Below are 16,257 nucleotides of genomic sequence, written 5' to 3'. Positions count from 1 at the left end.
CCATGGATTTCATCATTTCGATCTTTGGCTGCACGTCTCCATATTAATTACATCTTCAGTTTTTGGTAAAGCATTACTTGGACCCTTTGTTAAACATTCAAACAGACTGGTGGATAAGGTCCTCCACTGTGAGGAAGGTCCTCTTAAACAGCTATCAAAACTGACAACACAATGATATTGACAACAACAGAATATGTACAGAATTTGCCTATACTGTAGATTTCATTTCTGGATTGAACTTACCTGTGAAATCAATGGCCAAATTCTTCTTTTCTTCTGTCCCCTCAAAGCTCAATGATTACTCCAGAGATTGTATAAGCAGCACCTAAGTCCACTACCGGCATCATTATCGAATTTAACTTGGATGCGGTTTTTGGGATTGTAGGATGTGAGAAGCCTGTAAAAGCATCATCCAATATAGTCGAGTAACTGATGTTCAAAAGGTATGTGCTATTCATACCAGTTCTTGAAGCTATTCCAGAAATTAAGTCCTTTGCTAATACTGTATGTCTACACCTTTGTGTAATGGGGAAGGCTTTAGGACCCAGGGGACCCAATGGAGGGTATAAAAGAGGAAGTAGCAGCTGGTGCTCTTCATTTCCACTGATGAGCGGCTGTGAACAATGGTTGTGTGAGTAGGTGAAGAGCCTGAGAAGTTTTAATTGTCTGCTACACAAACAGTTGTTTTAAACCTCTACAGCAGAGGTTCAAGTAGTGATTTTAGAAGATAAGCCAAGATAAGCCAGGTGTGCAGCAAACACAGTTGTCTGCGGGAGGGCAGGCTGCACATGTGAATTTGTCACTGTTTTTTCCTCCTTCTCTTTTTCGTTGTGTTTCTCTCCCAAGTTGGTTTTAGAGTAGGGTCACCTTTTAAAACTGTTTGTTTTGATGCCGGGTTTGTTTTTATTTCTACTGGGCTGGTGCAATATTAGTCTGGCAATGTGCAATCCCTGAGCTGGGCTCTTACCTTAGGGGAAGTAGATCTTTTAGAGGTGCTCCATGTGGATTTGCAGTGAATAAGTTTTATTAAGAGTGATTTTAGTGCCACCGATTATTGCCTGAACTAAAACACTTAGTGCATGCGATAAGTGTTCTGTTGGGCTCGTATTTATTTGGGGTGGATTTGTTTCTTTTAAAGCAACGAGCATCTGGGACCACCGGGGTAGAGCAAGCCCTCAGGTGATAGTTGCATTGCTGGCAGGTTGCCCTTAGTGGTTACTCGGTGGCGTTTACTCGCTACATTTGTCTGTTGTTTGTCTTTAAAAACGTGTACATACAGTGGGGCAAAAAAGTATTTAGTCAGCCACCGATTGTGCAAGTTCCCCCACTTAAAATGATGACAGAGGTCAGTAATTTGCACCAGAGGTACACTTCAACTGTGAGAGACAGAATGTGAAAAAAAAATCCATGAATCCACATGGTAGGATTTGTAAAGAATTTATTCGTAAATCAGGGTGGAAAATAAGTATTTGGTCAATAACAAAAATACAACTCAATACTTTGTAACATAACCTTTGTTGGCAATAACAGAGGTCAAACGTTTACTATAGGTCTTTACCAGGTTTGCACACACAGTAGCTGGTATTTTGGCCCATTCCTCCATGCAGATCTTCTCGAGAGCAGTGATGTTTTGGGGCTGTCGCCGAGCAACACGGACTTTCAACTCCCGCCACAGATTTTCTATGGGGTTGAGGTCTGGAGACTGGCTAGGCCACTCCAGGACTTTCAAATGCTTCTTACGGAGCCACTCCTTTGTTGCCCGGGCGGTGTGTTTTGGATCCTTGTCATGTTGGAAGACCCAGCCTCGTTTCATCTTCAAAGTTCTCACTGATGGAAGGAGGTTTTGGCTCAAAATCTCACGATACATGGCCCCATTCATTCTGTCCTTAACACGGATCAGTCGTCCTGTCCCCTTGGCAGAAAAACAGCCTCATAGCATGATGTTTCCACCCCCATGCGTCACAGTAGGTATGGTGTTCTTGGGATTCAACTCAGTATTCTTCTTCCTCCAAACACGACGAGTTGAGTTTATACCAAAAAGTTCTACTTTGGTTTCATCTGACCACATGACATTCTCCCAATCCTCTGCTGTAGGATCCATGTGCTCTCTGGCAAACTTCAGACGGGCCTGGACATGCACTGGCTTCAGCAGCGGAACACGTCTGGCACTGCGGGATTTGATTCCCTGCCGTTGTAGTGTGTTACTGATGGTGACCTTTGTTACTTTGGTCCCAGCTCTCTGCAGGTCATTCACCAGGTCCCCCCGTGTGGTTCTGGGATCTTTGCTCACCGTTCTCATGATCATTTTGACCCCACGGGATGAGATCTTGCGTGGAGCCCCAGATCGAGGGAGATTATCAGTGGTCTTGTATGTCTTCCATTTTCTGATGATTGCTCCCACAGTTGATTTTTTCACACCAAGCTGCTTGCCTATTGTAGATTCACTCTTCCCAGTCTGGTGCAGGTCTACAATACTTTTCCTGGTGTCCTTCGAAAGCTCTTTGGTCTTGGCCATGGCGGAGTTTGGAGTCTGACTGTTTGAGGCTGTGGACAGGTGTCTTTTATACAGATGATGAGTTCAAACAGGTGCCATTCATACAGGTAACGAGTGGGGGACAGAAAAGCTTCTTACAGAGGACGTTACAGGTCTGTGAGAGCCAGAGATTTTCCTTGTTCGAGGTGACCAAATACTTATTTTCCACCCTGATTTACGAATAAATTCTTTACAAATCCTACCATGTGAATTCATGGATTTTTTTTTTCACATTCTGTCTCTCACAGTTGAAGTGTACCTCTGGTGCAAATTACTGACCTCTGTCATCATTTTAAGTGGGGGAACTTGCACAATCGGTGGCTGACTAAATACTTTTTTGCCCCACTGTATGTATTAAAATTATACAATAGAAGCTGTTGTGGAGGTATGTAATAACGACAGGAGAGGTCTCTGTGTCTCACTCCAACTTTATTAACTGACTCTCAGAACTTCACATATATTGAGCGCCAAAATCTCCACCCCAACACTTCTGTTCAACTTGGGTGTGAGTGGAGCCACCTGGTGGTCCGCCACACATACCCCCCCCTGAACACACAGTTAGGTCCCTATTCAGTCCAGGACCCTGGGTCTAAGCAAACGACCCGAACGACTGAACCTGGGAGGGAGAGAACATGCAGAGGAAGGTCCATCCTGTGAACGAGGCTGGTGAAGGCGAGCAGGAAAGGCAGGAGGAGGCTCAAACGCCGGTGGTCCGGGGGTAGTCCTGGGGGGAAAACCAGAGTCTGTCAACCCCATCGAAGGAGGGCGGCCACGGCGAGGGGCCTGGGCCGGCACTACATTACCGTCCGGAAGAACATGTGCAGGTTTAAGTCTGTCAACACACACAGTCTCCCTTTGACCCCCAAAATCCAAAACAAAATGTTTCTGGCCCGGTTCAATAACCCTGAATGGGCCGTCATACAGCGGCCGCAGCGGTGTCCTGTGGGCATCGTGCCTGACAAAAACAAACTTAGCAGTCTCTAGAGTCTTTGGAACAAAGGTTTCAGGCACGCAATGGTGCACCGGACCAGGAACCCGAAGCGAGTGCAAAAGCGGGTTGAGAGATAGCACCGATGGATCGAAGCAGGGAGGAGGATTTTCGGGCAAGAATTCTCCTGGCACGCGGAGGGGCTGACCAAACACTAGCTCAGCTGGGGAAGCGCCGAGATCCTCCTTAACCGCAGAGCGCAGCCCAAGCAAAACCCACGGGAGGCGGTCAACCCAATTGCCATCCTTTAAGGAGGCGCGAAAAGCAGCCTTAAGCGACCGGTGGAACCGTTCACACATCCCATTAGCTTGCGGGTTGTATGCGGTTGTGCGGTGGACTTTAGCCCCCAGTCCATCAGCCATGGCCGACCAAAGCTCGGATATGAACTGGGGGCCTCTGTCTGACGTAATGTCCGCGGGTGGGCCGAAACGCGAGACCCAGCTTGACAAAAACGCCTTGGCCACCACTGCTGCGGTAGTGGACGCCAGGGGGACCGCCTCCGGCCACCTGGTGGTCCGGTCAACAACAGTCAAAAGGTGCGTAAAACCTTGTGACTGCGGCAGAGGACCCACCAGATCAACATGCACATGATCGAAACGTTTGCCGGGTATGAAGAACGGCTCCAGGGGCGCCTTGGTGTGTTTATGAACCTTCGCACGCTGGCAGGGAATGCACGCCGACGCCCATTCCTTAACAGATTTGCGAAGGCCTGGCCAAACAAATTTAGAGCTGACCAGTTTAACAGAGGCCCGGACCCCTGGATGAGAGAGAGCATGTACCGAGTCAAAAACTCAACGACGCCAGGAAGCGGGAACCACTGGGCGAGGGCGGCCGGTGGAAACATCACAGACGAGGAGGGGACCACCGTCCTGCACGGGTCTGTCCTCTAGTATGAGGCCCGTCTGGGTGGATTTAAGCGCGAGGATGTCCGGGTCACTGCTCTGATCGGCAGCCATGGCGGAGTAGTCTATGCCGAGAAAGACGGGAGAAACCAGCGCACGGGACAAACAGTCAGCCACATGATTGGATTTACCAGCCACGTGCCGAATGTCCGTGGTAAACTCAGAAATGGCTGCCAACTGGCGCTGCTGGCGTGCACTCCATGGATCAGAAACCTTGGACGTGGCAAACGTCAAGGTCCACGTATGCGGTAAAGTGACGACCCTCGAGAAAAAAACGGAAATGACGAGTCGCCAGGTGGAGCGCCAGTAACTCCCTGTCAAAAACGCTGTAATTGCGTTCGCTGTCACGTAGCGTACGGCTGAAAAAGGAGAGCGGTTGCCAGACACCCGAGATTCGCTGTTCCAGCACCGCACCCACCGCTATGTCGGACGCATCGGTGGTCAACGCAATCGGCGCTGAGGGGGATGGGTGGGCCAGAAGGGCAGCATTAGCTAACGCTGACTTAGCATCAGAAAACGCTTGGATGCTTTCCGGAAACCAGTCAACTGAGTCATTAGCTTTTTTACCTTTTAACGCCCCATAAAGGGGCTTCAGCAGATGTGCCGCTCTGGGGAGAAAACGGTTGTAAAAATTCACCATCCCCAAAAATTCCTGCAGTGCCTTAGCATTCGTGGGACGCGGAAATTCCGAAACAGCTCGGACTTTGTCAGGCAACGGAACCGCGCCCTCGGCGGAAATACGGTGCCCAAGAAAATCGAGAACGGGCAACCCAAACTGGCATTTAGACGGATTAATAATCAGTCCATGCTCCGCCAAACGCTGAAAAACCTGCCGCAGATGGAACCTGTGCTGCTCCTTTGAGCTGCTGGCCACCAGTATATCATCAAGATATACAAAAACAAAGGGCAGCCCGCGCAAGACCGAGTCCATCAACCGCTGGAAGGTTTGGGCGGCACCTTTCAGGCCAAACGGCATGCGCAGAAACTCGAAAAGGCCGAAAGGTGTAATTACGGCGGTTTTGGGGACATCCTCCGCGCGCACGGGAACCTGGTGATATCCCCGTACCAAATCGATCTTCGAAAAAACCGAGGTCCCCGCAAGATGGGCGGAAAAATCTTGGATGTGGGGAATGGGATAACGATCGTTCTCTGTGACATTATTAAGACGGTGGAAATCCCCACAAGGTCGCCACCGACCATCAGATTTAGGCACCATGTGTAACGGAGAAGCCCAGGCACTGCTCGAACGTTGCACGATGCCCAGACGCTCCATGGTGGGAAATTCTTCCCGAGCAACAGCCAGTTTGGCAGGGTCGAGGCGGCGCGCGCGCGTGAACACCGGGGGCCCTACTGTAGTTATGTAATGCTCCACCCCATGCTTCGTCACAGTGCTCGAGAAGGTGGGGACAGAGAGTGAGGGAAACTCAGAAAGCAAACACTGAAAAACGTCACCCGAATCTACTGAGTTAGCATGCACCACGGGCTGAGCACCCCGAGTCAAACAGGGTAATGAGGAAAATGACACAGCATCAATTAAACGTCTGTTAGCAACATCAACCAGTAGTCCGTGAGCACAAAGAAAATCAGCGCCTATTATAGGCACAGAGCTAGCAGCAACAACAAAGTTCCACTGAAAGTCACGGTCGTGAAAGCAAACAGTCACCAACCTTTCACCGAAGGTTTTGATGGGAGAGCCATTAGCCGCTGTTAGCAATGGCCCGCAGCCCTCAGCTAGCCTGTCCGAGCCAGCCGGGGGAAGAAGGCTCTTCTGTGAGCCGGACTCCACCAGGAAACGCCTCCCCGAGCGTGAGTCCTCTAAGAAAAGCAGCCTTTCCTTGTTGCCAGCGGTCGCGGCTGCTACAGAGCGCTGACATGCCCGTTTCCCTGGGTCTGGAAACTGCAAGGCGGGAGACAGCGCCGTGCCTTCGCTCCAAAACGCTGGTGATAAAAACAAAGCCCCTTTCCGCGGTGCCGCCGTGCCGCCGTGCAGCGATTCCGGCCACTGTGGACGAGTCGGAGGGCCCCTGGAGCATCGGTGAGGGGGCGGGGGAAAACGCTGGTGAGTCCTGAACAATCGCCTGGACGCCGAAAGTCCTGGTAGCCAGGAGGATACGATCCGCCTCTTCCGCAAGGGAGCGGTAATCCTTCGTGGCCAATAGCGGGGAGTTGGCAAGGCCAGCGCGCACTGGAGCCGGCAGCTGTCGGAGAAAGAGGTGGGTGAAGAGAAATCCTCCGTCATCCGCGCCCAGCAAGGACAGCATGCTCTCCATGAGCTCGAGAGCGGTGCCGTCGCCCAGGCCCGTGAGGGAAAGGAGTTTCTCGGCCCGCTCAGCATCAGAGAGGGAGTAACGCCGCAGCAGCAGCGCCTTGAGGGCGGCGTACTTGCCTTGGGCTGGGGGGTCCCGGAGGAGAGTCATCACGCGGCGGGTTGACAGCGGGTCAAGTGAGGCCACCACATGGTGGTATTTAGCAGAGGCGGGACCAAGTCATTGTTTTGCAAGTCTCAAGTAAGTCTCAAGTCTTTATCCTCAAGTCTCAAGTCAAGTCTCAAGTAATGTCAGGCAAGTCAGAGTCGAGTCTCAAGTCACTGGTGTAAAAGTCCGAGTCAAGTCACAAGTCTGAAACTTTGAATTTCAAGTCCTTTCGAGTCTTTAAAAAAAAAAAAACGAAAAAATAATGTTGCAGTTATATGCTAAATGTAAATATTAGACCATGTAATTTTAAAATCTGTGTTTTTCTCAACACATGACAAAATAGTGAACTTAGAAAATATACACAAATTGTGAAATTGCACCTCTTTAAAATGCAGCTCAATTAAACCTAGCTCCAAGAATAATTTTCACCAACAGTTCTGAGATAAGCTGCATGTTATTCTTGGATGCGGTTGTAGGACCAGCTTTAAAATCGCATGACAAAAATATCATACACATTAAAAAAAAACTGTATCACCAACGTAGCCTGGACAACATTTGCTAGTTAGATGAAGTCAGCTATCTCATCTTAGCATATTTATATGCATATTTATAATTATACGGTTCTTGGAGTGAGTGCATACACTCATGAAGTTTAGTAACTTCAGGTCACTGCAACAAGCCCAGGTACAGTTTACCGACGGATGGGTGCAGGACCTTGAAATGCACCGTGTAGAACGAAAGACCATCGTACGTATCATAAGTTTACCAGTCTCACAAATTGTCGTCATAAATACACATTCGTTAACCGTTTATTAATAGGACCTTTGAGCTCAACGGTAATTAATTAGTAGTGGAAATAATTTCTGGTACCCATCACAGAAATGTAGCAGTGACAATAATACTGTATGCTGTAATCGTACTGGACAATTAGTGATACAAAAAACCTATTTTATCCTGTGAATAAAAGTATATGTTTTTGTCAATGTGCCATAATAACAGAGGCGAAACGCAATATTGTGTCAGGACAATTCACTACTTATGCACAATAAATAAAGGAGCATAGCGCGACAATTTCTGTTCAGCGCCAGACTTCCTTGTAACCTATATCACCAATTATGTTAAGAAAAATGACGTATTAACTACTAAAAAACACTGACCTTCGTGTAAATGCTTGGAGCAGACTAACCTGTGAGCTGGAGTGTTCTGGGACGTTATATTTGATCTTTGAATGGCTGCAATCCAGGCCATCCGTCGCGTCTTTGTTACTTCGGAAACATGAACAATTTCTCTTCAACGACGTAATCCGATAACAACCGATCTCTTTACTCGTCGGCTTCCCGTGGCTGTCATGCGACCAGCTATTGCAGTTAATAATACAACAGCTTCTTGACATTTTTGTGTTTCTTTTTATCGCTGTATAACTGATTTTAATTGAAAGCCTGCGTGCGCTAGTACCGCTTGCCACGAGTTCCCAGAATCCTTTGCGGTTCTACCCGTGAATGACGTCACATTTTCAATCTCTATATAATATGCATGTTAAATTTTATATTTGGGGTAAAATATCAAGTCTTTTCAAGTAAACCGGTTCAAGTCCAATTCAAGTCCCAAGTCATTGGTGTAAAAGTCCAAGTCAAGTCACAAGTCTTAGAACATTTTTTCAAGTCAAGTCTAAAGTCATAAAATTAATGACTCGAGTCTGACTCGAGTCCAAGTCATGTGACTCGAGTCCACACCTCTGGTATTTAGTATCGTCGGCTGAAACTCCACGAAGAGCAAACTGAGCTTCTACGTGCACAAACCATGAAGGAGGATCGTGAAGCCAAAAATCCGGCAATTTAAGCGCCACAGCAAACGCAGCCATCGGCGGAGGTGAAAGTCCGGCGGCAGCCGATGCTTCCAGGCCGGAGCTGGCTTCGTCGTCGAGCCTTAGCATGTTCGCTACAGGGGTCACCAATGTGGAGGTATGTAATAACGACAGGAGAGGTCTCTGTGTCTCACTCCAACTTTATTAACCGATTCTCAGAACTTCACATATATTGAGCGCCAAAATCTCCACCCCAACACTTCCGTTCAACTTGGGTGTGAGTGGAGCCACCTGGTGGTCCGCCACACTGTTAACATTTTTTCCATTGTCTTGATGTTGTTACGAAATATATATTCTTAGTGCTTATGAGGCACTGAATGAACTGTACCAGCACATCAGTGAGCAGCAGACAGCCCATCCTGATGCTTTTCTCATCCTGGCTGGGGATTTCAATCATGCAGACTTAAAGTGCGTGTTTCCAAAAATACAACAACACATAGACTTTCCAACAAGGGGAAATAACACACTGGACTTTGTTTACACCACCCAGAGAGGAGCTTACAAAGCTTTTCCCCTCCCCCACCTCGGCGCCTCAGACCATATCACTGTCATGCTAATGCCTGCTTACAGACCGCTCGTTAAAGTGACCAAACCGGTTCGTAAGCGGATACAAGTGTGGCCAGAGGGGTCTTCAGAGGCTCTACAGGACTGCTTCAATACTACAGACTGGAACATGTTTAAGCAGGCTGCCACCTATAACAACACCACTGACCTCCAGGAGTACGCAGAGACTGTTACTGCCTACATCAACAAGTGTATTGAGGATGTAACAGTCACGAAAACCATAACTGTCCGGGCCAATCAAAAACCATGGATGACAGGAGAGGTCTACAGGCTGCTGAAAGCTCGGAATGTTGCCTTCAGAGTTGGAGACGAGGCAAGCCTGAGGACAGCTAGGGCCAACCTTTCCCGTGGCATCAGAGAGGCTAAGAGACAGTACTCCAGGAAAATATCTCATCACTTCAAAGACAGCAGAGACTCACGGAGCCTGTGGCGGGGCATTCAGACCATCACAGATTACAAGCCCCCACCACAGACTTGTGACAGTACTATCCCCCTGCTGAACGAGCTGAACACTTTCTTTGCTCGCTTTGAAGTCCGAAACAGCACCACTGCACAGAAGACCCCACCCCCTCCTGGTGACCAGGTGATGACTCTGTCACCGGACAGCGTGAGGAGATCCCTCAGCAGGATCAATGCACATAAAGCTCCGGGTCCTGACAACATTCCTGGTCGTGCACTGAGAGACTGTGCAGTGGAACTCACTGATGTCTTCACAGACATCTTCAACATATCACTCATCCAGGCTGTCGTCCCCACATGTTTTAAAGCCACCACAATCATTCCGGTTCCAAAAAAGTCATCTCCCTCCTGCTTTAATGACTACCGTCCTGTTGCACTTACTCCCATCCTGATGAAGTGCTTCGAACGACTAGTCATGCAACACATCAAGACTGTCCTGCCCCCCTCCCTGGATCCCTTCCAGTTTGCCTATCGGCCCAACCGCTCAACCGATGATGCCATCTCCACTGCACTCCACTCGGCACTCACACACCTGGACAAAAATGACTCATATGTTCGAATGCTGTTCATAGATTTCAGTTCAGCATTCAACACCATAATCCCCCAACAGCTCATTCAAAAACTGGTCCAGCTGGGGCTCAACACCTCACTGTGCAACTGGCTGTTGGATTTCCTCACCGGAAGACCTCAAGCAGTACGGGTTGGCAGTAATACATCCAGCACCATCATTTTAAACACGGGGGCCCCGCAGGGATGTGTGCTGAGCCCCCTCCTCTTCACTCTGCTGACCCATGACTGCACCCCATCATACAGCTCCAACCTCTTCATCAAGTTTGCGGACGACACAACGGTGGTGGGTCTCATTAGCAACAGGGATGAGACCGACTACAGAAGTGAGGTGAGACGCCTGGCCACGTGGTGTGCTGACAACAATCTCTCTCTGAATGTGGAGAAGACGAAGGAGATTGTTGTGGACTTCAGGAGAATGCACACCCAACATGCTCCTCTGACCATTGACGGAGCGTCTGTGGAGAGAGTGAGCAGCACCAAGTTCTTGGGTGTGCACATCACAGAGGATCTCTCCTGGACGTACAACACCACAGCACTGGCCAAGAAATCACAGCAGCGTCTCTTCTTTCTCCGCAAACTAAGAAGAGCAGGAGCACCAGCCCCCATCATGTACACTTTCTACAGAGGCACCATCGAGAGCATCCTGTCGAGCTGCATCACTGTGTGGTTTGGAGCCTGCAATGCGTCCTGTCATAGAACCCTCCAACGCATAGTGAGAGCTGCAGAGAGGATCATTGGTGTCTCTCTCCCCTCCCTCCAGGACATTTACAGCACCCGTCTCACTAAAAAAGCCCTTTGCATAGCGGCTGATCCCACACACCCAATGCAAAGCTTCTTCAAGCTGCTGCCGTCGGGGAGGAGACTGCGGAGTCTCCAGGCCAGGACCAGCAGGCTGAAGGACAGCTTCATCCATCAGGCTGTCAGGAAGCTTAACTCCCTCCCGATTCTGCCCCCTCTCCCCTCTCTCCTCCACGGTCTCACTGAACTCTGTCACACACACACAAACACACACACTCTCTGACTCACTCACTGGCCTGCACCAGTTACCAGTCACTTTGTGGAGCATTGGACTGCCATTACCTCATAAGACTTTGTTGTTACACTTTCTCTTACCATACATTACCAAATCTCCATTTGCACTATTTGCCTATTTGCACTACTCTGCCTGGTTTACACTCAATGTCACTTACCCATTATATTGTATATTATATAGCTTTCTTGTTATATGTAAAATTGTATTTATTTAAATTTTTACTTTTTAATTATTTTACTTGCATTTTTTAATCACTTTTATATTTAAATATATTTAAATGTTCATTTGCTATTTATCTAGGGAGTGAAGAGTAACGCAATTTCTATTCTCCGTATGTCCTGTACATGTGGCAGAATCGACAAATAAAGTTGACTTTGACTTGACTTTGACTTGACTTATTTTCTGATTATATTGTTTTATGTATTTTAATAATAAAGGCCTTTATAAACCAAGGCCAGATATGACAAAGAACTAGGTCAGAGGGTGACAGGGCGCCTAGCAACAGAGGCTTTAGTAAGGGGAAGTTAAAAAGAGAGGCATGCAGAGGCATATTAATAAAATACAGGAAACCAGACAGAAAGTGGAACTAAGTAACACACACACACATTAGTCAGACCAGAAGGAGTTGTTTTGATCGAAACTGTGTGTCTGTGTGTGACGTATAGCAGAACTATATACATGTATTGTAGCTTGCCATGCTTTTAGAACTGTGGGTGCTCGTGTCTGCAGTTCTCAGTTTCCAGAAATGTACAATAAAGATCATTTTTTGAACTTGGCCACTCTGAGTCAGAAGTCTTTCTCTGTCGCCAAAAGAATTCAAAAGAACCGAATTTAATAATGTAGACTGTATGATTCTTAGTCTGATCTTGAGACCACTGTCATGTAACAAAAATGGGTTTTCTGGAGACTAAGTAAGTAGTAACATATGATTGAAGACATATTTTGTCAATAACATCTGAGCGGGTAAAGGTTCTTAACATTCTGCCTTCTGTGTTAAAAATGATCAGAGTTCTAAAACAGAGCTTATCCCTATTTGGTAGTCTGTATGGCAAATATTTAAAAAGCATAGAAGATAGTGCTCGTGTGATTGGGTGAATGTGGCATGTTGTATATAGCACTTTGAGTACTCCAGGAGAGGAAAAAAGCGCTATATAAGAATCAGTCCATTGGGGTACCTGGGTGGTCAATTCAGTGTTTTATGTCTATGGTTTTTGAGTCTTGCTTATTCATTACAGTTTTCGCTGTTTGACTTGTTCCTAATTTAGTTAACTGTGTTTCCAGTCTAGGTTGTTTGGTGTTTGGTCTTGTTCATGCCTGGTCTCATCTCTGTGTCGTGTTTGTCTTGGTCTTGCCTCTGTGTCGTCCCCTCTGTTCCCCTCCTCATGTCTCTGTGTGTTGCTCTCTCGCCTTCTCTCGTCCCTCTGTTTATGTTGTCAGGCTGTCCTAGTTTTCTTATCTAGTCTTTAGGATTCCCTTGTCTTGCCTCCCTGCTGTGTTGTGACGCACATATAGTCTTGTCTCTATGTTTATTCCCTTGTTTCCCAGTTGTATCTCTGTCGCTCTTGCTGTTGCCTGTTGGCATGTTCACTTCCTATTTTACTATATGGTCTCCTGTTACTGTTTTGCTTTTCCCCCTGCCTCATATGTTTGATTAGTTGCCAGCTATTTTCCCCAGGTGTTTCCTCTTTGTCCTGTTCCCCTCTTGTATTTAGTGTGTGTCACCCTCTGTTCAGCGTCACATTCTCCCTCATTAACTGTCTGTTCTGCCTGTGCTTTAGTTTCTAGTTTCTCCCAGTTTAGTTTCTGTATTTATTCATGCAGCAATAAAGCTGGTTTTGAGTTACGTTCTGTCTTTGAGTCTGCATTTTGGTCCTCCAATCCTGCCTGCCCACCTGTGCACACAGAAATCCATGACAGAGGCAGCCATCTTACAACTTTCTCTACATAGTACTTATGGTCATGAAATTGACCTTTTGGCCCATTGTTACCCAATAGCGCCAGTTTCCATCATTATGCAAATGTACTGTTCATAAGGTCGGGAGAACCTGCAGTCAGTCTCTTGGATGGGTGACGAAACTTTTGTAGCACAGCATACGTGACTACCTTTTTCTCTTAATGATTAATATTTACTGTAAAAATAGAAGTCTTCTAGCATCTAGAAATCTGTATGTTTTTCATAGCTTCTAACAAGCCTTTTACAGTTTACCTTAACAGTTACTTGAAGTCTAAGTCTTCAGCCTAAAAAAAAACAACTTAAAATGCTTTAAAAAACAGTTTGATCTGATTTTATTTTTTGTTCTAGTAAATTTCCAAATCTCACACCCCACCTGCTCGTGCATGTTTTGTGCATGTGCACATCCATGACCCTCTGTACCAGACACTTTTGCTAGTTCATGAGAGACAAGTGTCACTGACAACAGGAGGTAAGGGGGGGGATACCATTTTGCCAACATCAGGCTTTGCCTTTTGTTCTAATGGCTGAAAGCTTATTTTTTTCTGCAACTGTTTGTGTCTTTGTTTTAGAACTGAAAAGCCATAGGAACTGCTTCAACCCCCAGTCTCCCAGGAAGCCTTAAAAATCTCTCTGTATTATCTATGTTTTGGTGAACTTGTCCTTAAACCACAGTAATTCTGCAAATGAAAGACAATAAACCAAATATATTAACTACTTTGTTTAAACAAATTAACAAACAGGCCCCCACAACCTAAAACACAATTACACCAATTTAAATCAGTTGTGCAGTTTTTAAAGTTATATTGACAAAAAGTGAATAAACTACTGATCAAGACTGCATCATGACATTTAAATACACCTCTTAATGGAGGTGTTTGACTGTTAATATAAAATTCACACAAAGGCTACTACAAGTCTATTTAATTAAGCAAGTTTTCATCGTTCTCTCTCCCTTGTGTCTTTTGTTATAACAGCTAAACGGCATTGCACCAACACATGGCTGTGTGTTTTTATTTCTTCTAAGGACTGAAAGCTATTATACCTACAACTGTTTCTTTGTTTTAGGGCTGAAAAGCCAAAGGATATGGGGCATTTGTTAGTGCTAGACCTCCATCACCCCCAGTCTCTCAGGAAGCTAAAATATTCTCTCTGTATTATCTGTGTTTCGGTGAGTGTGTAATGGACCGTGGTGAAGGACTTCTGTTTCAAAGCTCTGGTCATCAGGGGTCTTACAGCCATTGTTGTTGTTTTTTTTTTGTTGTTGTTTTTTTACAGCAGTGAGATAAAGAATGAGATTTTCCCCCCCTTGTTCTGTGAATCAACCTGTCATAGCAAGCCATCCTTCTGTTAACTACAAATCACAGCCCTATATAAATTGGTGTGTGGAGACTTTCACCAATGGCCCAGAGGAGCTACAGCATCAGTGTCTCGCAAGACATTTCTTTTTAATATAGATCACACAAATGGTAAGAAACACAATGACTAGGCTCTATATAAATGTATGACTGCATGCTTTATTCATAATGACTTTCTTTAAAAAAAAAAAAAGGTTGTTTTGTTCTTTTTTTTTTTTTTTTTTTTTTTTTTCTTAAAAAACCAAAAACAAAGTAGGACAACAAAAGTCTCATTTTGGGGGTTGCCCTGAGAACAAATATGGTGTGTGTGTGTGTCAAATGGTTAGTGTTTTAACATATTTTGTCATCTACAGGTTTTTTCCTTGTATTCACACCCAGCGTGGTGTTGGGGCTGATGGGGCTGTATACCAGAGATGAAAATCCACATCAGAGACTACCTAACAATGGACACATCTGTTTGACCTTTCTGGACAGTTTATTAAATATTTGGTATGGCAAACTGATGGTCAGAAAAAAAGCTGAAACAGATGAGACACACACACACACACACACACACACACGTATGTATATATATATCCTCTACCAGAGGCCGGGGAGCTTGAGGGTCCTGCGTAGTATCTTAGCTGTTCCTAGGACTGCGCTCTTCTGGACAGAGATCTACAATGTTGTTCCCAGGAGCTACTGGAGCCACTTGCCTAGCTTGGGAGTTAATGCGAGTGGCTCCAGCAGATCCCGGGAATAACATCGGAGATCTCTGTCCAGAAGAGCGCAGTCCTGGGAACAGCTAAGATACTGCGCAGGACCCTCAAGCTCCCAGGCCTCTGGTAGAGGACCCGAGCTTGAAGGATAAACCGCCGGCAGGGGCGTGCTGTGTGTGTGTGTGTGTGTGAGAGAGAGAAACATGAAATAAAGGTGAAAGGTTGAATTGTGGGAGGCATATGATGCATGTTTGAATGCCACAGGCCTACCCCTTTTCTGAACCGTGTTCTGCCCCAACAGTCATAATAGCTAATAAATTACAACTGACTGAGGACAGCTAGACCAACAGCAATCTGTACTTGAAAACTTAAAAGAGATTGGCAGTGCTTTTGCAACAGTTAATCTACTTATAAACTAGGGAGGGGGAACGCCATCAGAAGCGGTTGGGTTTTTAATGTCAGACATTAATTTATGGAATGGCCACTCCCACTAAATTATTCGAGCACAGTGATGGTTCGGGTTGTCTGTAAATAACAATAATAACATTGCAGCTGAACAGTAGGTGACCAACAACGGTAGGATTTCGAGGCACTGGCCTCTGACTAACGTGCTATACAGTAACTGTTGGCCTCCTGCCAGGCCACCTCCCGGGTCACGCCTCCTCAGTCGCCTGCCTATTGCGTGGCCTCCAGATCTGTTCTGCTGCTGGGCATGCAGCTGGTACCAGAACTGCTTTGTCACCTCCGCTAGCCCCACTGCTGAACTCCTGAACTACTCTCTGTTTGGCGATTGGACTCCACCTAAAACGTCTGATGGATTCAGTGATCCAAGCAGAAAACAGGTTATTACAAAAAAAAAAAAAAAAAAAAAAAATCCCAAGAAAGACTTCAGTCCAAAATGCTGCAGTGAAAGTAGTGACAGG

General features: G+C 46.4%; 1 protein-coding gene across 1 annotated transcript; it reads right to left on the bottom strand.

The window, feature by feature from the left end:
- Positions 1–6,150: 6,150 nt before the first annotated feature.
- LOC147313468 (uncharacterized) lies at positions 6,151–8,770 on the bottom strand. The gene is made up of 2 exons (XM_086264484.1): positions 8,584–8,770; positions 6,151–6,893 (listed from the first exon to the last, which is right to left on the bottom strand). The coding sequence occupies exons 1-2, from the start codon at positions 8,768–8,770 to the stop codon at positions 6,151–6,153; spliced, it is 930 nt and encodes a 309-aa protein (XP_086120610.1).
- Positions 8,771–16,257: the final 7,487 nt, after the last annotated feature.

The sequence above is a fragment of the Aulonocara sp. 'chitande type north' Nkhata Bay genome, linkage group LG15 (assembly GCF_057382095.1).
Source record: "Aulonocara sp. 'chitande type north' Nkhata Bay isolate Kocher_YH1m ecotype deep benthic linkage group LG15, A_spYH_male_GT1.1, whole genome shotgun sequence".
In the NCBI taxonomy this organism is placed as follows: Eukaryota; Metazoa; Chordata; class Actinopteri; order Cichliformes; family Cichlidae; genus Aulonocara; species Aulonocara sp. 'chitande type north' Nkhata Bay.
This window is presented reverse-complemented; position numbering and strand designations above follow the sequence as displayed.